We start from the raw sequence: 26531 nt of genomic DNA, 5'->3' as shown, positions 1-26531 counted from the left end.
TAGTATCATAGCTGATCTGATCTACACTCCTGTCCAGATGTTGGCAGGCATGCTATTACATTATAACTCTGGATGTTTCCAAGTATCAAGTTTCATCCTGATCAAGACCGGCCAATAGAAACATGTCTTACATCTTTAGGTGTATGTCCTGCCCACGAGATTCAGATCAACAGCACACAAAACATTTGGATTCACAAACAAAAGTTTTAGTTTACTTGCAATAAAACATTTTTTGATTGCAGTGTCAATAGTTTTGCTGTCAAATCTATTTTTTTTTATTGCAAACCTATTCTATTTGACTGTTTAATGAAGGCACAAAAACGCTAATATTGTAAGTATCCCAACAAATTCCCAATTCACAGCCATTGGTTGATAGTAATCAGAATTTCCACACAATACAATCTAAAAATTGATTTAAAAAAAAAATGTTATTACAGATGAAGCCATCTGCAGTGGTTTTGTTATCTTGCTGCCACTTGAGGTTCTCCATTGACTTAAGGCAACTCTAATCTTGTTTTATTGCATTGCTTCACTCTCCTGCCTGGAGACTTTTCAAATGATTCTGTTTTTATGGATGTTTGAAGTCAAGCCTGTAAAACTGCTTGTGTCACAAATAATCCATCTTCTACAATCTAAAACAATGATCCTCAAGTCCTTAAGAACCCCCTGTCCTGCATGGTTTTGTTCCAGCTCACCTGATCCAATTATATGTTTAAAGCTGATTGGCTGCAACAGATTTACCTGAACCATACTGATAAAATGTATAAAGGTGTGTGGCCCCACCTAAGAAGAGAGCTGCAAAAAAAACCCAAACAAAACAAAAAAAAACTTACAGGAGGCTCGTGAGGACGGGGTTACTGGCCATGGATTTAAAATAATCCACAGATGGGGCAGCTTGGCTCAAGAGGTAGGGTGGTTGTCTGGTAACCGGGGGTTCCTGGCTCGATCCCCGGCTCCTCCAGAGTGTGTCGAAATGTCCTTGAGCAAGATACTTGTCAGGGTTTCGTGTTTGTGTTTTTGGACTCTTGTTTTTCAGTTTTCCTGTGGTATCTTGTCCTGTTCCCATAAGTGTTTTCACCTGTGTCTGCTTAGTCTTGTTTGCCCCTCCCAGCGCCACACCTGTGCTGTGTCTGTCAATTATCCCTGATTGTTTCCCTCAGCCTCTCCTCTGTGTTCTCCTGTCTTGTGCTCCAGCACCTTCCCCAGGTGTGTCTTGTTAGCTATTTAGTTCTTGTGTATTTAAGTCCTGGTTTGAGTTCTGTTTCTTGTCCAGTCATTAGCTGGGTTTCCATCCAAATATATCGAAATTTTTGAGCGAATTTTCTCAAAATGCGCAAAAGAAAATGCGAATTTATGCCTGTTTCCGTTAGTTTTGTTTTGCGATTATTGAGAGGAGAGAGTGTCGTTAGTGGTATGAAAATGAAGCTTCCTGAAGCAATGAGGCTTTCCAGCCCATTGCTTTGCCCTAAGGTTCGCTACTCGAAGCTTCATTCAGTGCTCACTAGCCCCATCTGCTGCTAGAGTTAAACTATGACAGCCAAGTCATTTAAATAGATTTCAAATGTTATCACAATGACGAGCAGGGGCGTCGTAGTGGGGGGGGGGAGTGGGACTAATTACCCAGGGCCACAATGTGGGAGGGGGCCCTCGAAAGGCCTGAAATAAAAAGGTTTTCAGCAAACCGATGCAAGCCTCGAAGCGGGGCTTCGTCAGACACGTCCCCTTCATTATCGGTACACGCCTCGAAGCTTTGCTTCAAACGTCCCATCACTAAGCGCCGTGAGATGACGCCATAAAATAGCATCTGTGTCCACTGAACAACAACACAAACACTCAGCTGACACTCAACAGCTGATCATGGACAGATACCTGCTGAACTTGTCGGCTCTTGGGAGAAGCTGCTTATTATTTTGGCAGCGCTAACTTCGTACCGAACCATCCTAAATAAGGAATAAGAGACTAATAATAATAATAAGACTGTAGCGTAGAAGTGTGACGTGGTATCCGGTCCAGTCATTGTTTATTCGCAAAACCTGTTTCCACAGCAAAAAGTTGCATTTTCTTTTATCGATACGCTGAGAAATCCACCCCCTCCAAGCGTAAAAACTTTTTTGCTAATTCTCGGCCGTTTTTCGAATTTCTGGCGTTTCCATCCAAGTTTTTTTTTTTTTTTTTAGCAAGTTCTGAAAATGCGAATAAAAATAGGTGGATGGAAACCCAGCTATTGTCTTTGCTACCATGTATTCCCAGTGTTTCCTGTGATTCGGTTAAATTGTTTGCTGAGCTCCGTGCCTCATTGCTCCTGCATTTGGGTCCAAACCTACCACCCGCCTTGACAATACTGAACCCCTCACTGCTCCTGATGGACAGCTAGGCGCCTTGCATGGCAGCCTCTGCCGTCAGTGTGTGAATGGGTGAATGTGAGGCAAAAACATTGTAAAGCACTTTGAGTGGTCAGTAGACAAGAAAAGCGCTATAGAAATGCAGTCCATTTACCACAGGGAGCAGGGCAGTTCTCACCAGAACTGGTGACTATTTATGTATTAATTTTTTTTTTTTTTAAAAATGAAGAGTTCATTTATTCATCTAGATTGTGAAGTCAAGTTACACAGTACCAGTTGGCAGTATCATTCCAGTCAGAGATGTTCATCAGATTGCATTACACTGAAAATAATATTTGGACACCCTAAGTTAGAAGCACACACTGTAGGCTGCTAGTACTGTCAGATTGCAATTCCATCATAACTGTTATTGCCTAATTTCATTGAAAAAGATACAGTGATTGAAAGTGAAATTATCTGGTCTGAGATTTACATTTTTTAAAGTGGGAACTGTTTGTTGGTGAGCTGAGAACACGCAAGCAGCTCTGACTGCTGTTTCATATTATCTTGTTTTCCCCATTCAAATCAGGGATGGGGGCAGGATACGGCTGTTATGCTATATCTTTATGCTATTTTTTTTCCCTGTAATCTAAACATTGTGTCTATATGCTGTTTTTTGTTGTTTGTTTATTTTCTGTAATCTAAACATTGTGTCAAGTGCCTCTCACCACCAGAGGGACAGACAAAGTGGGGAAAGCAGGGATTTCAAGTTAATATATATGAAATGGATCACTTCCTGTGCACCAAAAAGATTTCCCCGCACTGATCTTGAGGGGGTGGGGTGGGGGGGCTCCATGGCACCACCGGGGCTGGAATGGACCAAACTTAGCCGGGGTCTCTTGTCGAGCTCGTCATCATGATAAAGTTCACATGGACCATCATGACGTACCCACACACGACTGTATTGGAAGGGCAGAGGATGCCCAGTATGGGTGCAGCACTGCACTTGTGCAATAGAGGAGTGCACATCTATGTGGGAGGAGGATGAACTGATGCATCAGATTTTTGTTAATGGAAAATACTATTTGCTGGAGCAGGGAGGAGGTGCAGCGTATTTCCTGTTGTCACTCAAGATGAATCATTTCCTGCACTGTAACCACATCTGACAGAGGGATGTGCTCCAGAAAGCCAATGGAGATGACTAGCGAAGCCAGTCATTCATGATGCGATTATATAGCAATGGAGCACTGACCTGTGAGAGTCTAATTGCATAACATAGCTGTGGTTGGAAGGCTGGGCCACTGGACCAGGCAGGGATATCTCTGCTCTCATAGGTGTTGTGTGGGTGGAGAGATGATGTGGTGTGGGCATGGGGGTGACGTGACTCTGTAGCCTGGGGTGGAATGCTCAGGAGACAGAGGGGTTTAAAAAAAAACAAAAAAAAAAAACATAAAAGATATCAAATAGCGTGCGTATATACAAACCCCTCAAAACCTATGAGATTTTTTGAGAGGTTTTATTTTACCAACATTCACTTTATTTCTATTTTTTGCAAATATTTATGGTAAATTTATGTGGCAATGTGTGGTAAATTTATTTTGCTAGTTTAGTTTGACATATAAGGTCAGTTATGAGTTCAATAATCAATCCCAGGGTTCCCCTTTTACCTTCATTAGTAGTATCCATCTTTCTATTCATACATATATATATATATATATATAAAATCCATCTGTAATCTCAGTATATCTGTTACGTCTTCCATTGTATAAATACTACTTTGGATTGTTAACCATTCAGCCTAGGTGGGGGCCTGGGGTGTGTGTGTGTGTGTGTGTGTATTTGTAAGAGATACAAACTTTTCCTACTGTGAATTGCATCTGGTTTTATCCCAACAATTGCTATCAGAGAATCTCTTACAAAGTCAGTGTCAAATGCTTCATTCACAGTGGTACAAAGTGATTTTCAAAAGTTATCTAACAGTGGGCATTGCCAAAATATATGCAAATTGTTAGCCATGGTTTCTCCACATCTTCAACATCTTGGCTGATTTGGATTCATCTTTGCCAGTGTATTAACTGTAAAAAGTGACCCATAACCATTGCTCTTTTGACCTGCAGGTCTCCTCGAACAAGAAGCCCTCTCAGGGTCTCGTGATCCCGTCCCAGCAGATACAGTTGAGGGCTTTGGCACGGCAGCAGGCCAGCACAAAGGAACAGTGTAAGCATATTTTAGTTCAGGCTCTTCCCCCCCACAAGTCCACACCCATTCTGTGATAACAGCTTGGCTCTCCCCTGATGCCATAGCTGTGAGTGTGCCGGCTTTCTCGGCCCTACGTGACTCCAAGAAACCAAAAATATTGCTACTTTGTAAGAAATGAGCACTGTTTCAGTGCATAGTCACGCATCCCAGTCATTTTACTGAGTGAAAGCTTTTTCCCTTCACAGACTGTCACGCAGAGCAGTGCAGCACAAACTACAGTCCTGCGTGTTCTTGGTAAAATATCATGTGTCTTTCCAGATAAGAGAGTGCATAAAATAGTTTAGTTTGGCTGTGGCAGCATTTGCAAAATGAACCTGCTCAACATGCTGAAGCACAGTGATAGTTTAGTGTAATCTATTGTAAAAAAAAAAAAAAAAAAAAAAAAAAAAAAAAAAAAAACCCAGCTGACACTCCAGTGGCTCAACGACTTCATTCACACTGTGCGCATGAATAGAAAAAAAATATGTAATCCATTCCTGGGAATTTCCTCCCACATTACGTGTTAAGTAAGTCAGTTTCAGGCTTGTTTATTGGCATTAGGTGACTCTAAAGGACTCTTTTCTTTTCTCATAAAGAACTGCCATTCATTCATTCATAGGTAGCATGAACAACCTACTAAAAGGCCCCCTGAACAATAGACAAAGAAGAAAAGAGTCAGGAGGCAAAGAATGCAGCTGATTGTATCTTCATCTGTCGCCCTTTCCATCTGACTAAACTAACTGCATTCTACGCCTTTCGACTCTTTTTCCATTGTTCTTTTCCTCATAAAATAAAACATCAACATTCAAAAATCAGGCCACAAACTGAAATGCAATGGTCTTAACATAATTTTATTTCAGACCAACTGGAGGCAGTGGCATTGTGTTTTTTGTTTTTCCCAGTTTCTAATACAAATAAAGTACAAAATAGAAATACTATACAGGCATTAAATATTTACATTAGTAGCAAAAAAATAAAAAATAAAAAAATAAAAATAAATCATTACAACAAAGTGCTTCTCATGATTTGGTTTTTGATGTATCTATTTACATCTGCAGGGTGGAGTGCAATATCATTTGAAGGAGGTGTATTTGTTCCAAACAGCCAGGCACTCAGAACTGGGATGTGTTGGCACTTCCTCTCAGGGTCACAGATGTTCTTTAGTAGATAGGCACAGTTCCATTCGGAGAGTTGCTGTTGACAAGAAATAAGCAGCAAACAGTTGAGGTGGGGCTGCGTTCAGTCGGCACAGCAGCACAGGAGCAGCGGCACACCATGCATGCTTTACTGGCTTCACTCTAAACATCAGGCCTAGTTCATCTTCACAGATACACATTCATCTTAGCTGTGCCTCTGAGAGCTATAAAACTCATTTGGTTTAATGGTGATAGCTCTTTGGGAATGATAGGCAGAAACTGACAGATACCTTAGGGACGGAGTCAATCTAAAGATTTTGGAATTGTAATAACTCCGGCTTCAGGTCCTCTCCGGTGTCATACGAGCTATGATTTATCAAATAGGGAATATGTGTCAGAATCACTGGGTTATGTCAATGTGTTATTCTATTAGTTGACTGCATGCCAGTTTATTGTTTTGTTCTGTTCTTGAGTAGCATCCTGCAATGCAGTTAGTAGAGCTAGAGCCCGACTGATACTGGGTTTTTGGGGCCGATGCCAATACAGATATTAGTGAGTAATGATCGCAGTGACCTTGTCAAACATGCACGGATGTCACTTTGATGAATAAAATATTCATTTTGATAAATAAACTTCTGCATTATTAAATAAATAAATGAATAAGAAAAATATTTCATTTAAGCACATACTGGACAAAATACGCACTAGTCTAATATATCTGTGGCCAATATGTGCTGGTATCAGTCGAGCTCTAGCCGTTAGTTTGTCCGTACCGTCCTGACAGTTCTGACCTTTTGTGGAGACAGGCCTTTAAATTTGCCTCAGTGTAACAGCTGACGTTTGTGTTTCTTTACAGGGATAAATGTTTAAGGGATGTTTGATAGTATCAGAGCTTCATTGTGTCTTTTGCAATTATTTTGCCTTTTGCAAAAGGAAGTTTTTATTTGGAGTGTTTGTAATCAGATAATTTGTCACTATGTTTGTGCATGGTTCTGGGACAATTTCCTGTACATTTGTATTACTTGATGATTAAAATGATCCGGATGCATTTGGGCCCCAAGAGAACTGTCTTTTTCCTGGCCCTGAGGTCAATGTCAAAGCTTATCTTATTAAAGGGTTTCCTCCTGACTTTCCTCATTCCTCAGCAGAGGTCAGGAAACACACATCTAGGTTTCCCCATACAGCCCAGAAATGACAAAAGCAGCAGAGAAATGGAAACTGTGGCAGAGTTAGCTCCCTAGCAAGTTCAAAGTCAACAGATGTGTTAGATGACAGTTACTGTAAGCTGTGTTTGCTCACAGAAATAAGGGATAATGTTTACCTGTGCGTGAGGTATTACTGTGCATTTAGGGTCTGAATAAATAAAGGGCCTGTCAGACTGCAAAGGCAGAAAGAGCAGACAGTGCAAACATGAAAGGCAAAGGACTTTGATGAAAAGCACAGCCAGCTGTAAGCCACGCATCAAAGAAGCTCGAACAGAATATCGGTTCTCACCCTTTCCTCTTCAGAAGAAAATGGTGTAAAATCAACAGCACTATAAGTACAACTGCAAAGCACAACAATAAAAAAAATTAGATTTGTATTTTGACTGCAATGCACAGATGAAATGTGAATTCAAAAGCTATAAAAACATGTTACCTATTACAGTGCTTATCACACTGACAATGACAGGCATCGCTCCTGAAAGACACATTCAGTTGAGTTCAAAGCAAAACATCACCAGTCAAACTTCTCTCTATATTTTTTTATTACTCGGACTTAACAACTCACCAGTGTCCTTGTTAGTATCTACATCCCCTCGCTTCCCTGCAAACACACAACAGTTTCATTAGGGCAATGCAAATATATGAAATCCATGTAAACGATCTCAATTCCCGAGGACTGTTTGAGCCTGTATCGAAAAACATCAACGCATACCAGAAGGTCTCAGCTCAGGATTTCCTGTGTTGGTTCCCATGTGTGTGACAAACAGAAGAAAACTCTCTATGACCATACAGAGGATGTTTTTTTTTTTTCATCAACAATCCTAATGGAGCTCAAATTATTTCAGGTTGTTCACGGAAACGCTGCAAACTTCATATAAATGTGATACATTAAAATTAACAACCGCAGTTTTTTGTCTGTGTGTGTGTGTGAGAGGGAGAGCATATTAACCATCAGGGCTTTACAGCCTGTAGATTACAGCCACTAAAGTGCACCCCATATTTGCCTTTGCAAATATTGAAAATGATAAAGGGCAGTATAAGGACATAATTAAAAGGTTGATAGGGATGACAGGAGTGTGCCAGGAACATTTTATGACAGGCAGCTGCAACCAAATAAGTCAGAGAGTCAGTGTGCGAGTCTATCAGGGACAGCTGTCCACTGCACTGTTTTCTGTAATATCCACACCATATGGTGCCAGTCTCACAGACTTCAATCTTAAAGTTAAAGCCATGTCAGTGAAGACTTGTAGTGAAATGCCTCCAGATTTGGAATTAATACATGAAATCCTTTTTTTTTTTTTTAAACACATAATTTAACATAATTTAATAACACCACCACACTTCACATTACTGTTGTTAAGCGAAGGCCTCATGTCTCCTTTTTTTCTCTCTCCAGGAAATAACATAAAACAGCCTTGTTTTTAGGTGGATGCCCACGCCTTATTGAGTTTATCTAATCGTAAATCATAAACTGTTGATTAACAGCAACAACATGAAATTCTTCCTCCTCTCCACTGAAATACGTGACTGGCATTTGGCCAAGGAGACTATTTAAGTCGTTAAATTAAAAAAGGTACTTGCTCCATTATTAAAATCTATTTCAGTTTTTTAGCAACTTATTCTATTCCCCACTACTTTTGATGCTTTAAAAAACAAAAACAACAACAAAAAAAAACAACAATTTGAACAAAGTTGTGATTGTTTTTTGCTAAAATCTTTTTATACCTCGACCTGGAGGTGAAGCGGTTGATGCTGCCCTGGTTGTGGTAATTTTATCTTCTGTTGTCAAAACGTCTCTGCCACCTATGAAGAGAATGATTCTTAATTCCTCTGGCGTGTGCACAGGACACACATGCCTTGTCGTGCTCAGAAGCCATTTCTGAGAAACATGCGTGCCTCATTCATTCATGCAGAAAGTGCTGTGTGTGGCAGCTTGTGCAAATTAGGCAGAGGACGTGAATAACACGATGACGGTTGAGTTTTGAGACTGGTTTTCTGTACCTGGCTCTGGGGTTGGGGCAGCTGGTGTCACACTGGTACTGATTATTTTATCTCTGTGAGTTGTGTATGTGGAGGATGAAGCTGTGGTGGTGGAGAACTCTGTCAGGAGAAAATTATCTGTCAGGAGAAAATTATCCACTGTTAATATTAAATATTTTACCATCTATAAAGAGAGGTTATCATAATTACATTATGATACATAATTACATTAGATTCGATGTGCTTACCGCACAGTAACAATTAATTATCAAAAGTATCTCTTCTTATCGCATTTGTGTTTTTCAGGAAACCTTTTTATACCTTTTCTTGATGGAGTAGTTGGTGTGGTAATGCTGGTTGTGGTAATTTTAGCTTCTGTTGTGAAAATATGTGTGTCACCTATGAAGAGAATGATTCTTAAGTCTTCTGAGCTTTGGGACAAGGTATATCATACATGTACATTATTCATTCACGCTGCATTTGCTGGGGGTGGGAGGTGGGGGGTGTGAGTAGCATTTTTGCTCGGCATATTTCATGACATATGCAACACAGAAGTACAGATGACAAAGACAAACATGCTGTCAGATCTGATGGGAAGCATCATCCATTTATTGTGCACATCGGCCGTGCCTCGCCGTCCTCCCATTTGTAGGAAGCTGTGCTATTAAAACAAAAATTTACACTTCAAAACAAATGACACATTCCTCACAGGACTGCCAGTCCTATTCCGACCTGTTGTCAAAGAGTCCAGAATAGTCTTTGGTGTCTTAACAGTCAAAGCTAATTTACCTCAGTTCACTTGCATTCATGGCATCTGTTTCGAGTCTGCATGTGAGGTGGCACTCTCAGACGGGCCTTGACCTCCACTGTAGAGAACAGGACTGTGACATGAGCATGGGTGAGCAACGCAAGGCATTGTGGTGTTTTATCTCACAGAAACTACGATGGAGAAAGTCATCTAACGTCAAAACATGAAATGTGAAATGGCAACAGTGTGCTGCTATCCACAACTGTAGTCGTGACCGACATGGGCGACTGATTGTGAATGCTGTGATTCATCAGCCTCAAATCAAAGCGCTGTCAGATCACTGAGCTAACAAAGATTTACAGTTTTTATTCATATGTTAGTAACATGTTTTGCCCGATAAGTGATGTGCATCTTTTCATTTGTATGACATAACAACTGTTGCACAAAAATAGAAATCATTCAATGTTTCAGTTCTGCTCCTATGCTCTCCTTAAGTGTGCCACAGCGCCAGAGGGCAGCTGTTCAAGTTCAAATTGTTTAAAATAAAAAAAAAAAAAAAAAAAAAACAAGCAACAAAGAAAATATAACTCTTGCAAAGAGAAGTCCTCATGTGCATCAGAGAACAAGCACTACAAAGGCCCCACAACAGCTTTTGTATCGGTGTTTCAGTTTTTGCATCTGCATGATGTTAGGAAATGTTGTGAATCCTGGATTTGCTGCTCACTCGTTCCATTTGTAGGATTTATTTCTCCTTTGTTTTTGTTTTTTTTGCTTGTTGCCACTGTGTTGCTATGCTCTCATAGTTGCTGTGTGCTAAATTAACATCAACAACCAGATACAACAAATGATGGCAACCACTACCCGCAATGCAAGGCTCAATATCGTGGTCTCCCGTTCTCTACACTTAGGTCCCGCCCTCTGAGCTGTCAGTCACAACCACTCACAACAAAGCTGAGGAGCTGCTAGACAGAATTTTCAAGCACCTGGAAAACAATAGCTCCTTTCAAGTACGAACATTTTAACGGATGGCAAAAGCTCATGCTGGTACTTGTTCCTGCACCTACGACTGCAAGTTTTTTTAAACATGAATGCGAGTGAATTGGAGTACATTAACGTTGACTTGAGTCTACCAAACCTCCTTACACACTTATCAAACATTAGATAGAATCACAGCTGTCAACAAGAAGTCAAAATAGGATGGGTCCTTCACGGCTGGTCTTAATACATGTTTTAATGTGGAGGACGGCTGGAACGTGTCGGTTATCGAGCCTGTGACATGAGGTGAGCGCTGACAGGAATGGCGAAAAAAGATCAGGTCCAAAGAGAGGCTTGGACACGACTTCCTAAAAGAGCTGTTAGAATATGAGGCCAAGGATTTATCTGAAACATTTTCATGCAGTTTGGTTCCATGCAACCGGCTGTTTTGGAATTCCAGCCAATGGAAATCATGAAGTGGGTTTACATCAGTGGGAAGGTTCCATATGGGTTTGGTGACATGGCAACAGCACAAATTTTATTCACAACATGCTACTAGCTGCATGTGAGTCGATGATGCTCAAGACAGGCATGCCGGCAGGGTGTTTAATACAGGCCTCGGTGTCACCACAGCAACACCAGTATGGAATGCTTTCCTCTTTGGGAGACAGTATACTATAGAGAAACACTTGCAGGGCACAGCCATTGTGATTGTGGTTCTACCAGCCTCTGTTAAAGCATACTGAAGCATTGCAAAGTTATTTATTTCTATTTTATTTTATTACAAACACCGTATGTAAAAGCTGAGACGACCACCATCATGATAAACTGACAAATTATAAAATGGGTTTCAATTAGGTCAACTGACAATCAAAACATCTATAGGAATGTAATGGATGCATGTAGGACACCTAGCAAGCTTTTTCCTTTCTTTTTTCCACCCATGAAGCACGATTAGCAGGTCAGCCAGGTAACCTTACAAGGTGTCACTGGATATCGTATCATTATCAGGAATTACTGGGTCATTATGCTAAACCTAACGTTCAACCTTTGTTTCACAAGTTCAAATCTACAACAGCATATTAGGGCCACTGTTGGGAGAAAGACAAAATTACAGAGCTCGGGGAGTTGGTGGTAATCTTCTAAGAAAAACTCAGAATTTCCAAGGTTAAATCCATAAATTTACAAGAAAAAATCTTTGATGTTCTCTATGATTAAAGTGGTAAATTTCTGAGACAAAAACCCAAATTTCTGAGAAAAAAACTAGGAAACTTCTGAGATTATATAGTCACAGATTTGCAAGAAAAAACTTGGGAAAACTAGTTTTTCTTCACTCTGGGACTGAGTAAGAAGGAAATCCTAGTGATTTGAATCCAGAATCACAATCTTGCTGTAACTTGGGCCCATTCAGAAGAAAACAATCTTGTGATTCTGGGCTAAAATCAACAGGATTTCCTTGTTACTGAATCCCATGTCAAAGTCGAATTTGATGAGGTCATCAGCTGCAGGCCTGATACACGGCGAGCAGCAGCATGCGGCTCCTTGACCCAAAAGTAAAAGAACTAGTTTTCCAAGTTTTTCCTCACAAATTCATGGCCCTAATGGCCCTAATACGCCGTCATACAAATCACTATTATCAGGATGTGGCATTATCTGTTCCACAGTTCTCCGACTAACTTTCTAACCCCGGTTTGTGGAATCCCCTCCTGGTCCTGATTCTTGTTGGTGTACGCCCAAACACAAACTGCAATAACGCCTCAAGCACGCACACACACACACACACACACACACACATTGCACTTACCTTCACACTCAGGAGGTGGCGAGCTGTATTGACCGGTTTCTGTGCACTCGATGGTTTTGTTCCCAATGAGGGTGTGTCCGTCATCGCAGAAGAACTCTATGATCTCTCCATACTCTGGTTCTTTGTCAGAATCCCAGGAGCTTCTGCCATTTGCAACTGCATTGGGCTTAACGCAGGTTACAACTGAAAAATCAAATGGCAGGCATTTTTACACACACTGTCAAGAGAAAAGACTTGAGAATATTCCATGAGGACATTTTCAATTTGCACCTTTCTACCCTATCACCAGTTGAGACAACAAAACAGTAAATCAGCCAATACACAGTGCATTTCTTAACACACGGGTGTGGGGAGTTTTTCCACAGAAATGAATCCGGCACACCTTTAATGTGATCTGTTATGCACTGGCATGCCTGCACTGAGAGAGTAACTCAGTGTTGGTATAAAGCTTTTTCCAGAGAAATATTCCTTGGCACAAAGAGGGATCTGTTTTAAGTTACCGGAAGTGGCAACAACGACGCACAATAGCTCATCAGCTGAAACCCAAGAAGGAAAAAACACACGGACATCACAGAACCAGACGCACAGTTTGACTAGTACTGTGTGACTTGAGCCATGCAAAAACACCACAGCAATGTCACCGCAATAACAACAAGAAAAAAATGGGCGAAAAAATCCTGCTGTTTACAACTTAAATCACTCCCTCTGACCAGAAAAACAGTCTGGGAGCGACACTACTCAAAAAGACGCTGAGATTAATGCCCAAATGACGGGAAACATTCCAAAAAGCGCATTCCTGCAAGAGCCATCCGATCACAGCGGCTGTCATTTCATGTCCTGAGCACAAGTGGACTGCACATTATTTTATCACTCAGGGTTGTGGCTTGCAGAAATCCAGAATGAGAGAAATTTACCATCGCACCGGGCTCTCCCACTCCAGCCTGAGGCATAGCAGTCTTTGTAGGCCGTTCCACTGAGCTCGTAGCTGTGGAGAGAGGAAGGGGTACACCGTTGAACTGAACGAAATGCAATCCTTCACACCAACACTTGACCCTGACCCATGAGTCCCTGCTCTTCCCGCATTCTTCAAGAAATTGGTCAAGAACTGTGCAGACAGATCAACAAGACCCGCCCAAAAAGCTGGACAGCCAAGTTTCTAATCAGTGATATCATGAAGCAACACTTTCTGGCATCACTCGATGTTTAATATTTTAATAACAATTCCATTAGAAAAATCAATCTTGGGGGGAAACTCCCAAATTGAACTTCCCAGCACTGAGTGTGCACAGTTAGCACTGGAGTGAGATAAAGCTTACTAAGATGTAAAAGATAGCATGACTTTCTCTGCGCCTCCCGTGCTTTTTCCAATGGAGTCAGTCCACTGAAAAAGCATGGGACCTACCTCTCAGAATTCAATTCAGAGCCATTAGAGTTGACAAAATCAAACAACAACGAGCAGTCGCATCAGAAGAAGTACATACGCAAATTCAAGTGTGGAATTTGCCTTTCATACTCACCCTTTATCACAAATGACTTTTACTGAAGCACCAAACAGGGTGCCCTCGTCAATTATGAAGGCCATGTGTGGCTGCGGACGCGGGAGTCCACAGTCTTTCTCTGTAATGTACAAACAAACAAATTCAACAGGTCTGACAGGTCTGAAGGTGACCAGAGCAGGGCTGTAGTTGGACGCCGGGTGGAGGGGGCACTGTCCCCTCTGCACTTTATTCCACCTACAAACAGTTAAGAGTTCATCCAGTTCCAGAACAGTTCAGCCACTGTCATGAGTCCGCCGTCACACCTCATCCTTATAGCATCTTTCCCCCCCTCTAATAGACGCCTTTCACAAGCATTTAACCCTTTGAAACCAGAGCAAATACACTTGGTTTCTTTCAAAAACGTGGGGAAATGGGTGATCGGCAAATTAACAAAAAATAAGGAATAACCAAAATAAGCAATAACCAAAAATGAGCAAGGAGCCAGCAGAAAGTTCCTCAGATTCAATTACACAAAAATTAAAAATAAATAAATAAATAAATAATAAAAAAAAAATTAGGAAGAAAAGAAAACAGAAATTAAAAAAAAAAATCCCAAAAATCCACTCAAAAATTGGCAAGAAACCTGTGGAAGTTACAAAAAAATTACTAGAAAATTATCTAAAAATTTACAGACCAAAAAAAAACTACTAGAAAGGTAGTATACAAAACATCGCTGAAAGAATTTGTTTAAAACAGAACAACAAAACAAAAACAGAAAAAGAAAAAAAAACATACAAATAAAAATTCAAAAAAATCCCCTCCAAAAAAAAAAAAAAAAAAAATCAAATGAGAAGAAGGTGCCCACCCACACTCTCCTGGGTTTCACAGGGTTGAAATACAATAAAAGTGACACAAATCTATTGATTTCAATTTATGCATTAAACAAACAAAAAACAAACAAACAAACAAACAAAACATGCCACCCCTTTCACTTCTGAAATGCTGACTACGCCCTGGACCAGAGCACATTCCAGTGTGCAGGACTCACTCTTGCATTGCAGGTCTGGGTTCGTCCACTCCCCACCAGTACAGGTCGAAGTCCCAGACCCTTCTTCCTTTTCATATCCATTAGCACACTCATAAGTGATTTCAGCGCCTTCTTTAAAGTTATTCTGCAGAAGTGCCTCGTTGGTTAAGACCATGTTTTGCCATGTCAGAGGTTTGGGACATTCAGCTGGAGGAAAAAGAGACAGGCAACATCACATTTTACTGTTTTTCCTCCCAATCAGAGACCTACTATCAGGCACTAATGCATGCTCACTATAGTATTCTTACAGCATACACTCAGTGAGCACTTTATCAGCTCCACCTGCACAGTCTAATACAGTTCAGGTCAGCAGCTCTGCCATAAATTCTACCTTTTAACAAAGTTTATAATGTTCAGTTTTTGTTGACATTGTGGAGAATGTGTCAATTTAATTCTGTGTTTATTACTGAGTTTGTAGTTTGCTGAGGTCTTGTACTTATACTGAGAAGTGTTTCTAATTTTTTGTCCTCTCTATTTATATACACGAGGGGGGACAGAATAGTAGAAACAGCTCTCAATCAAATGCAGTCCAGTCCAACAGCACTAACTATGAGCTCAATGCCAAACAGAGAAGTGAATGAACACCTCAGGCAGCAGGAAAGGAAACTTCATGGCACAACAGTTGGATTGGATTAGACTGTACAGGTGGAGCTGATAAAGTGACCACTGGGTGTATGTGGTAGAAGAGATTAAACTGTGCTGTTTACAGCTGTGATATGTTATGGTATTGTTTTCTAACACTGTAAATCAGAATCAGAGATAGTTTAATGATCGATGAGGGGAAATTGGGTCGGTTGCAGCTGCTCAAATTCTCAACAGAAAAATTAAATTATAAGAATTAGAAAAAGAAACAGAAAAATATGTGCCTTAGAAATGAATAAAAGATTATATATTTCGATATTATGGCAGGAGATTTATTTATTTATAGCCCACAGACTGCTGTGGAGACTGACACTCTAACGGAGATCAAATTTCCTCTGTAAATTTACAGCAGCAGCGTGATAGTTGGATTCTGCCCGCTGCTAAAATGCATTACGGCATGACTTGAGCTCTTTGTCCCGGTCCAGCCCTCATGTGATCTGCCAACTGACAAATATTTCTTATCTTGTCGGAATAAGGCCGGCGTTCTACTGACCTGCTCCGGACACGATGAAGAGGTGTAGGAGCAGCAGAGCCCTGACCCTGCGCCGTCCACACGAGTCCAGGACAGCGTCCATGCCGGGACGTCCAGTCCGAATGATCCGGTCCCACTTGTTCACGGTGAAGCAGCAGAGCCGCACAGGAGCCGCGTCCGGCCGGTTGTGTCTGCTCTCATCACGCTCCTGTCTATTTGTAGCTGGGCTGAGCCGCCGGTCATCCAGTCTGCACCACGCCGGAAGTGGCTGATTTGGCCTTCAACATTATAGGAAAAAAAATAATTTAAATAATTTAATAAAAATTGAAATTAAAATTACATTAAAAAAATAATAAAAATAAATAAATAAATAAAATAATATTTCACTACTACTGATACTGTTTATAATATTAATCATCATCATCATCATCATCATCATCATCATCATCATCATCATCATCATTATTATTATTACTATAACAATTCAGTGTAAAAAGTTTACTATGTTTCTTACTTTTTGTTTTATTATTGTTTATCTGTTTGTTTGTTAAGTTCAGATATCAGTCAATTAAATAAATCAATTTATTTTAGACACACAGAATCTTATCAGTACAAAAATAATACATATTATTATCATTATTATTATTATCATCAACAACAACAACAACAACAACAATAATCCTACAGTCATTATCATCATCATTTTGATCATCATTAAGTTTACTTACTTGGTTACTCTCTTACTTATTTGTTTATTTGTTTATGTTTATTTGTTTGTTGTTTGTTAGGTACAGATAGCAATCATTTAAATCAGTCAGTTTACTTTATTTCAGACACACAGATCTGTATCAGTACAAAAAAGTACAATACAGTGATAAAAATACAATACAAAGACAATAACACAAAAATCAGACCTGGCAGGTCATAAGATTTTTTACAAAAACAGGATGAATGCCTTGTGTCACTACGCGGTATGGCTCAGTTAAGGCCATTATAACTTTCTTTGGTAAATTAGTTGACAAAGAAATGTATTCATAAAATTTCTCAACACAGCATGAAAGGTGGGAACAATACAAGTCACAAACACAAGACTGCATCTCGGCACCTGAGCCAAGATTCTGAATGCAGTTTTTTTTTTATATATATATATATATATATTGTATTTTATAAATATCACTGGGCCAGATAAAACCTTACGGGGCACCCCAGTCTATTTAAAGGAATTCTAAAAAAAAAAAAAAAAAAAAAAAACCGATGCAACCACAGGCCTTGTTCTGGAGTAGAAAGGACTTTCCCCTTCGTGTGATCATGTCAGAGAGGTTGGAGAGCCCGTTCCTGTGAATCAGCTCTGGGAAACTGGTGTCGTAGTAGTGGCCTGACTTCCCCATCGCAGGCAGTGGAAACTATTACCATTTATCCCACTTTCAGCCAGCAGCCACACACATCACACATCCTCCCACTTCTTCAGAAAGTGAGAGACATAGCCTACGTGCGTTGTCACCGTGGCAACTCACCGCAATTGCCATTTTTTTCTTAACTAGTGAAATGACCAACAATTCCGTTCTACTTAATTAAATTTGTTTCTCAGTTTCACTTTTATGGTTGGGGATTTTATTTTGAAAACGGAGACCGGAAGTCACTTTTCCTCTCAGTTGTTGTCCAGCCCCGCCAACCCAGGGTGGGCGAAGAGATCAGAATTGACATTTCTGTTTAGGAGCTGGCACGATCAAATCACATCCAAGCGACATTTTTGTCATAGTTTCATCAAAGTGTTTACATGTTTTGAGGAAGCGCTTTGCACAAGTCAGGAGATCAGCCCCGGCCTCTAGCAACCTACGAAGCAGCACAACTGTTGCCATGGGTGTTTCCTCTAAAAACAGTGGGGTGACGCAAAGGGTGTTCCCTCACCCGCTTCCAAAAGTGAAAGGCACGGAATAAAAGAATGTGGATTCTATTTTTTTTTTTTTTTTTTTTTTTACCCTTTTCTGTACATTTGACAATGATCCACAGGTTCACAAATGTCTGCATGCTTCATGGTCCTAAGGTGAAACTGGTCCGAGTGAAATGAGAGGAAATTTGATATGCAGCCTCATTATCATCTGAATCCTGTTTCTGCATGAGGAGGCATTAGCTCATTCAAAAGTGAGCAAATGGAACATGAAACATTTGTAGTAGAGATCTGCGTATCCCAGGAAGCGATTAGACTGTGGCGCAAGACATACGCTGATGTTTTTCACTGCACTTTCCAAAACACTGAGGAGCTTGAGTCACTGTCTGAGGTTTGGGTTATTGTCATGGATACACTCCACAGTTGCTCTCCAACACAGGGGGCTGAGCCTCGCTGCCTCACAAAGACCCAGGGCAAATTCCTAGACGTTCACTCCAGCTCCCATTTTAAATCACAGGAGTGTGTTGACCTCTTCTTCCACCCCTTGGTGTTGCCTGAGCAACCAGCATAGAGGACAGCCAAAAAAAAAAAAAGTGGAATTATACAGGTGTGTTTCTGCACAGGAATGAAACCCCAAAACAGGAATGAAAGCAATAGTTTAGCTGATATAAAAAGGAATTTATGATCTCACTGGACTGGGAAGAAGCGGGCCTCAGTTGGACTAATAGAGGAAAAGGTTGCAGACTTCTCAAAATAACACAAACCCAATCAAATAATCACATTTGAGTTGTAAAAAAAATGTGTTTTCCACCTACTGCCCATCGAAGGGGCTCCTGAAATGAGTATCAGCTGTGTTTCAAACGATAAGACGCCACAGTCCAAGGCCTGTGTAGAGCGGGGGCATAGTCTGGCCCCCTTATCTGGCCAAACAGGCTGTCCACATGAACGATTAAGTCACCTCCCCTCTTAACCACGTTTAACCAAACACACATTCCACACAAATGAGCAAGACACCTCCCTCCCTTACTAGTGACATCTAACTAAACACACTGCCCAGATGAACCTGCACAGACAAGCCCCCTCTCGAACCGGGCCGGAGATGACAAAAGTCGCTGCAGCTAAAAACATCCTGTGGGTGGCTGTGTAGCTCAGTTCACTCATGCTCACATTCCAGTGGTAACTGGCAACATGTAGTGATGTGATAACCTTTCTACCACACAGAATTATTATTTCACAATATGAAGGGCTGCAGTTTGGTAACTCTGTCCATAAAAGCCTTCTGTCAATTAAGGAACTAAGCTGGCTATAACTTTTTTGTGTTACTAACAAGCCATTGTCCATTCTCATGCAAACTTAATCATTTAATGGTCTCAATTTTCAGTTTATTTAGAGCCCTTAATCAATGTCAGGGGTTCCTACACCTTTTCCTGAATCAAATTAAAGCACTTTTCAAGCATTTTCAAGGTCCCAAGCTTTTCCAGCACCTTGGATTGCCAATGAGAGCATACCTTACCTTTAAAAAAAAAAAAAAAAAAATCATAACTGTCTATCTATCTATATAAATATGTATACATATGCTCAAAATGATTATTTCACTACTTCATCACATTGAATCAGATGTTATTGTGCAAATAAAAAGCCTAAATAATGTTTACTGAGAGCATTCTTCAGAAAAGAGACAAATTAAGAGGAAAACACAACAAATTTTCAAAACAGGTCACCGACCCAGCCTTTTACTATGAAAGTAATGCAATTATAATTTCAAGCCGTTTCAGGCATTATATACAAAATCCAAGCACTTTCCAAATAATGAAAATTCCACATTAAAATTCAAGCGTTTACAAGGATTGTCAGCACTTGTACGAACCCTGAATGTCCCAGTCTCAGGGCTTCACAGACCAGCAGTTTACAGAAAACAAACGATGACACTTCCTCACCTGAAGCTTCATAGCAGGCAGCAAAACCCCCCCACAGAAGCCAAAAAGGATCACAGAGTGAGGGAAGCCTCCTCCAGGCCGGCCAGGAGCACAGCTGGTGGGCAATAATCCACTCTAATCTCAAAACACAGGCAAAATGAATTACCCACCATATATATTCAATTCAGCTGAAGTTAAAAGTGAGTATTAGAGTTCAATAAAGCTAGTCTAGCACTCACTTTTAACTTCAGCTGAACAGAGGATGTGTTCAGGCAACTTCAGATAAATGAATGAAGGAATGAAAGATTAGAATGTCATGAAGCAGGAGAGAATTAAGAGCTGAGCTGGAAGCCAGGAAGAGGAGATGGGCAGTGACTTGGCCACCACTGCCGACCCACCAGCGAGAGGGTGTCACGGTCCAAACAACCGATGACCGCTGGACACCGTCTGACGACATCAAGTCCTCCTGGAGGAAGAGGAAGCATCTCTGGATGTAAACAATCATTTGTGCAACCGTTCAAGTTCAAGTTGATGTGCCTTTGTCAAGACATGTATTAGGGACAAAGTTGCACTGTAGGTCAGTGACCTCTACTGGAGAAAATAGAAAATGCATTGGAAAAAAAAAAAAAAAAAAGTCTCAGAGGGGGCAGCAGTTACCACCATGATGTTCCCACCAAAATCAAGAGGTGCATTTATTCATTCACTGCAGTTTTCAGCTTCTTGTACACACAGAACAGATACCAAAAGGAAAAATGACAAATGCAGGATATAGATCATTATGTACTATGCATGACTTGTGTTCTGTGACACAAAACACACATAAAGCCACTTTTCAGACAAGATACTTCATGCAAACTCTGGCTTCATGACTGTCTTTTCCCCCTGCCATTACTGATAACAACTGCCCCAGCTGAAAGCAAGGCACTTTTATGGCCTGTGTGTCTGATGTGCTGACTCATGTCTCTAAATACAAATATGAACTTGAGCTAATGGTTATAGATATTAATTATTGAGATCATTAGCTTCTGAGTACATCTGTGTTGAGACTAAGATGCGTCCTTAGGCAAAAAAGCTTATGGCTGTATTTACACACGAACTGAAAAGTATGATCATCATGCTAAACGTGACGCATGTCTAAAATCACTTCCACATTAAAACAGAAGGATTTGGTTATTTTTTCCATAAAAAAAGCAATAACGATGTCATTGCTGAGTTATATGAAGATACAAATCAGATTTTTATATTTATCTATAAATGCAGCTCTCCTTCCTTATTGTTTCTGCCCTGAGGCATATAATATTTATTTTTAAAAATCTGCAATGTGTGCATCAATATATTAATTCCATTTTAGTTCCTCAGTAGATGAGCGGGCAAAGCAAATGTCTTGATCATTTGTGGTACTTGTGTCTTATTGTTGTATTAGATTACAGACTGTCCATATACTAAGGCTGAGATCCAATAAATGTTACATGGATGTTATGAAAAACCACATAAAATCCAAAGGAAATGCAATAAAAAATAAGTGAGAAAAATATAAAAGCAGGCAAGAGCCATAAAAGGAAGTTCAAAGACAATAATAAAAGGTCATTGAAAAGCAAGTTTATAAAAGCGAGTTTTAAGGAATGATGATACAGATTCAGCCAGACTGCGCTCCTCTGCCAGGTAGTTCCAAGGCCTTGGAGCTGTGGCGGCAAAGGCCCAATCACCATCCTCTTTTTAATCTAGCTTTTGGAGCCTGGCCCCAGAACACAGGCTGTGATCCGGCTAATTCAGTGATAAATGTCTGTGATATACTGTATCTGTCGCCAGACCTTTCCATGCCTTAAAAGTCCATAAAATCCTAAAATTAATTCAGAAATGAACCAATGTAAAGAAGCTGAGACAAAAAGACAAAACAGACAAAAAACAACATAAAAGATATACTTTCACCTTATCATTAAAGGTTGGAAATGACTTAATTTTGGAAATATTCTTCTAGTAAAAGAATCAAGATTGAGTAATCATCTTAATCTGCTCATTAAACCTCAAATTAGCATCACAAATTACACCTAAATTTGTTGCTATTGGCTTTTCATCGGTGGACAGAATTTGTAATCCATGGTTAATCAGTTAAATGGAGTTGGAAGGGATAAAAAGAACTATATTTCTGATTTTGGTTTGATTTAGCTGTAGGAAATTCTGCACCATCCTGCAGTCATATCTCAATGGTAGTTCTTGAGAGAGGTTCAGCTGCTATAGTTGTTATCTTATACAGGCAGACTGTGTGGAAGGTGTAAATGGAGAATATGGCGGGCCACAAAATTGAACCCTTGCACGTTCAATTGTGTACTGAGGATGAGGATGAGTTGACAGAATATGCCCTTTTGGAAAACAGGGGTCAAACCACTCAACTGATGTTATGAAATTATATGATGATGTCTGCACTGGTATAAAGGAATTCAAACCGAGATTCCCTGGCATCTTCTGATGAAAGGTCATTGGTCACTATGAGGAGAGCAGCCTCTGGGTTATGAGGCGCTATAAAAACCAGATTGGAATTTTCTCAAAGATAGTATTTTCACTCATAAACGAGGGCTGAGAAAACGTTTCCTCTGAAACTCTGGGGAAGAGTTTGAACCACTGCATTTTAGAACTCAGGAAAAAAAATGCCAACAGCCGGCGAGCTACTGGCAATAGATAAAATGCTCACACTGGCTGATTTGACTACATCTTAAAGATGTTTTATGGGGGAATAAATGTTCCCCAGAAGAACCTGGAGTATTTTAATTCAACTATTATGTCATTGGCTAGAAGTTATCCCACTGAGATAATGATTAATAATGACTATTATGTTCATAAGTGTCACTTTTCACTGTTCGTCTGACAATCAACAGTATAGACAGTTATGGAATACTTCATCTTATCAGAATGGTATCACTGATCAAATACTATATCAAATACAGGTCTATGGCCTTATGTGGATCAATTTGGGGGTCTTCAACACAAAAAAGGTGAGAAATGATTTCAAAGTAACTCATCACAGCAGAATTAAGGGGAACAGATTGATCCTTGTCAGAGGGTGAGAGCTACATTTTGTACTGTTTAAAATTCGTTTGGACTCTTTCAATTTCCTGATCACATCATGTATCTGGAACAAAAAGCCTCCTCACCCACACAGAACTTATCTCCAGAGACCCAGGCAGGCTGGGGCATGGCTTTACCCAATTTTCAATTTTACTACTAGGCAGAAAATATGCAGAGCTTGCAGTATTGGCTGCATTATCTTGACTTTAAATGTCAACCACAGGTGGCGCTGGAGGTAAGTTCTTGTAAACCAGCTTCATTGTGCATGCAATGGTAAGTGCTGCGCTACCTCTGACCCAGCCTGTTTGGTATGAAGCCAGCTGTAGGTCAGTATATCTCTTTTAAGCCCTCTCACAGCTATCCATCTTTTGTGCCCATCTTTTTGTGCAGCAGGCGGGTGGGTGGGAGGGAGGTTGGCACAGGCAGGGTGAAGAGATACTCTGGCTGTTAAAATACCTTTCTAATACAATGCAATCCTCCCTTTCCTCTATGTGGGTAGGAGGCACTTAAAATGCTTTTATTCATTTTATATCACTGTTATTGTTCATTTTCCTGTATTTTACCTTGAAATTTTAAGCAAGATACACCCTTTGAGCAAAAAATAAATAAATAAATAAAATAAAATAAATAATTAAATAAAATAAAATTATTCACTTTTCAAGGAGAGGGGGCTCCCGTATAATGATTAGAAGAGGCATTAACGGCTGAATCAATAATACTGAAGAGTACCCTGCAGTTGCGATGGTCCCCTGAAATAAGATTAGAGAAATAAGCCACTCTTATGTTCTTACCCACTCTTTCATATCTCAGTGTAATCTTTCATAATGTTGTCAAACACATACTTCATCAGCTTTCCATTAAAAATCAGCTCTTCTACATTCTTTTTACAACATGGTGTGGGGGCTTTCTCTTCATTTTCTTTTCTCCATAGGAATAATGGTATCAAGAATTGACTGGCAGACTCTGAGAGTCCAAAATGAGTTGGTATAAATCCAAAAGACCGCACTGTCAGGGATATTTCCCATGGAAGCAAAAAATTCCAATCACACTAAGTTAAAAGGATAAAACAGTCATTTCTGGAATTTAAAAATCTTGGTAGAATCAAAGCCAGCAGTTCTGAGAAACAATACATGAGTTCACTATTTGCCTTCGGTGGTCTTTATACAAGGACACACTGCAGAGTGATCTGACCGCTGATTAGGAAGTTCAAAAGAGAAGAAAAAAAGAATAATAATAAAAAAAAGAGTATTATATTTTTATATAATATCTGAAAATGTAAAGCTCCAGAAAATAATTATAATAAAATTTTTTAGCCCTCCACTACTACAGGTGTGGTTTTATTCTGTTAAGGCCCTGAGCAGAGGGAAGTTTTGTGATGATTATAAATAGCATGTTCCAGTTCCTAAATGTCATCCAAAAAAAATAAGTGTGTAAACTGTTAGACAAAAGCCTGGGGTCAGACTGACTCCAAAGAAAAACCCGATGTGTACACTGAAAACACATCATCAGGTCAATTTTATGTTTACCTATCTGTCCTCAATGCATTAGAAAAAGTAATGGAATATGAAGCTAAAAAAATGATGTTAGTCATGTATTTAGAGACATTAAACATTGAATGGGGTCAAACTGACCCCAAAGAGGCAGGGTTACATCATTGGCATAGTGGTTAATGACATTATTCAATAAAATCTGAAAAGGTAGCACATCCCAAATAAACCAAACAGAGCCAAATAAGAGCCAAATATGAGAAACAGCTGAAATGTGGGTAGTTTGTCCTCCTTGACTTGAATATTGGCTAAATGCTACCTTTTCACATTATTTTTAGGATGCTCACTGGATTTTGGGTTTAGCACTCCACTTAGGATCCTACTGTTGAAGCGCAATGTCATTAACATGGTTAATAAAATGGATAAAAAATGTTAAGAAATAGCAGGACTATTATATACTTAGTATCAATATCATTCTTGGCAACAAACGTACAAATGACCACTAAGTTTTGATGCCCTGGACACTTCAACACCATGACAGGCTGTTATTTCAATGAAGGTTGGCGTTGTCTTAGGGACTTTCAGTTGTGGAAGTTCCCTGAACTGAAACACTAGTGTTGATTTGCAAATCATTAACATGTGCGCTCCTAACTCCCAAGGGCAAATATTAAAGCCTGGCTTGTTCAAAGGCTTTTGATTGCTGTTTTACAGTCATATTTTTTTGCACTGATGTTTATACGGTATGCAGCAGTCATGCGCAAAGCTTTCTGTAAAGTATGGTGTGCCTACCTACAATTATATGTAATGTAATACTTATAATTTAAACCTTTCATAGCAGTTCGTTGAGCAATTGGGTGAGACAGTGAGATGTTTTCTGAGGCGTGAACAGATTTGCGATTCATGCCTGTGTTTAAAGACATGGAAATGTAATGGACAAGACACTTATCTATAACTATACGTAGATGTCTCTTAGTGATCTATTCTAACCGAAAAGGTATCTACCATAGAAATTGAATTCATTTTCTAGGGTATCTACTTTGAGCAGTTGAGCTCCTACCCAGTTCTATCGTCTAAGTCTCCGGCTGCCATGACAACTGGAAACCTGCCATAGTAACAGTGGCTTATGCAGCTTTGTAATATGACAGGACAGGATTAGGTTATTGTGTGCAATGCTTTAGAGTTCATCTGTATATGGGAATGAAGTACTACAGCATAAGAATTATATGGTTTTATCCTGGTATTGTATTTTTTTATGTAGTGCAGCTTCAGTAAAAGTAGACCACAAGGTGTTTTCAGTAAAACTTTATTTTTCAGTGCATGAACAGAACACCATATCATATCCTATCCTTGTCAATCCACTTTAAATATTTTCTTTCATTTTTCTTTTACATAAAAAAATAATGGAGCGATTTGTTATATCTCTATTATTTCCCCCGAAAGAGCACTCAGCAAGTATTTATAAAGGTGCTGTACAATATACAAACATTTACATCTACTGTTCCCACATAATGTAGAAGATACCACAAGGATTTTTTTTTTTTTAATTCTAATGAAGCGATGCAAGGCCACAGTATGATACAGAGATGAGACAGATAACAGTCAAAGCAAAAGTGTGAAGGAGTACAACAGTGCAAGGGACGTACGATAAGAAGGGCATCTGATTCTGGACCAGAGTGTGTTCCTGTACCTGACGCTCACGGCTGGAAGTACTTATTCAACCAACCAGACTATTGCACAAAACCTACCGCTGATTGGCTCATAGCGCATTCTGTAGTGACTTTTTAGCCTGACAGTTCCATTACACAATCAGACTAGTGTCATTCAGAGCTCTATTTGGCCAAAGTTGGCTGTGTTTGAAACTGACTTTATCACACTCAATCATTTGCTACTATGTTGCATTCCCTGAGCTCATATGAACATGTCATAATTCTGTGGTGTGCTCATACCCACCCCTTTTTTCTAGCCTCTTAGAGCAGGGGTCCCGGACTTTTTTGGCATCAAGGATCCCAAAATAGATACATACTGGACTATAGAATCCAATTTAATATCGGTTTTATCCGGAAACATCTGATTTTGGTAGTAACCAATGAT

At 39.8% G+C, this 26531-nt stretch overlaps 1 protein-coding gene and 1 long non-coding RNA gene across 8 annotated transcripts; one reads left to right on the top strand and one right to left on the bottom strand.

Moving 5' to 3' along the window:
- The first annotated feature begins 801 nt into the window (after positions 1–801).
- On the top strand, positions 802–16217 carry LOC115358962 (uncharacterized). 2 transcript variants are annotated; one of them, XR_003928219.1, is made up of 3 exons: positions 802–907; positions 4439–4538; positions 16091–16217. It is a non-coding gene; the product is annotated as an uncharacterized LOC115358962 (long non-coding RNA). The 2 variants fall into 2 exon arrangements; XR_003928220.1 differs by lacking the exon at positions 16091–16217 and adding an exon at positions 4766–4815.
- On the bottom strand, positions 5390–16240 carry LOC115358960 (complement factor H). 6 transcript variants are annotated; one of them, XM_030051128.1, is made up of 13 exons: positions 16108–16240; positions 14934–15119; positions 13925–14024; positions 13322–13392; positions 12408–12590; positions 9202–9279; positions 8902–9018; positions 8626–8703; positions 7466–7501; positions 7334–7375; positions 7190–7241; positions 5986–6061; positions 5390–5753 (listed from the first exon to the last, which is right to left on the bottom strand). In XM_030051128.1, exons 1-12 carry the CDS (start codon positions 16187–16189, stop codon positions 6004–6006), a joined length of 1083 nt encoding a protein of 360 aa, XP_029906988.1. In that variant the 5' UTR covers positions 16190–16240; the 3' UTR covers positions 5390–5753; positions 5986–6003. The 6 variants fall into 6 exon arrangements, with proteins under 6 accessions (XP_029906988.1, XP_029906989.1, XP_029906990.1 ...); XM_030051129.1 differs by having other exon boundaries at positions 8902–9000; XM_030051130.1 differs by lacking the exon at positions 5986–6061.
- Between the last annotated feature and the right edge of the window lie 10291 nt (positions 16241–26531).

The sequence above is a fragment of the Myripristis murdjan genome, chromosome 5 (assembly GCF_902150065.1).
Source record: "Myripristis murdjan chromosome 5, fMyrMur1.1, whole genome shotgun sequence".
Classification (NCBI taxonomy): Eukaryota; Metazoa; Chordata; class Actinopteri; order Holocentriformes; family Holocentridae; genus Myripristis; species Myripristis murdjan.
The sequence above is the reverse complement of the archived record's forward strand: the minus strand, read 5'-3'. Positions and strand labels throughout refer to the sequence as shown.

Bases quoted from the DNA above. Each gene is read 5' to 3' on its own strand.
- LOC115358960 (XM_030051128.1), bottom strand. From the start codon at position 16,189: ATGGACGCTGTCCTGGACTCGTGTGGACGGCGCAGGGTCAGGGCTCTG. The intron at 8,704-8,901 runs GTACAGAAAACC...TTCTCTTCATAG, and splicing joins TGCCCCAACCCCAGAGCCAG to GTGGCAGAGACGTTTTGACA. The intron at 7,242-7,333 runs GTAACATGTTTT...TGTGCTTTGCAG, and splicing joins TGTGATAAGCACTGTAATAG to TTGTACTTATAGTGCTGTTG.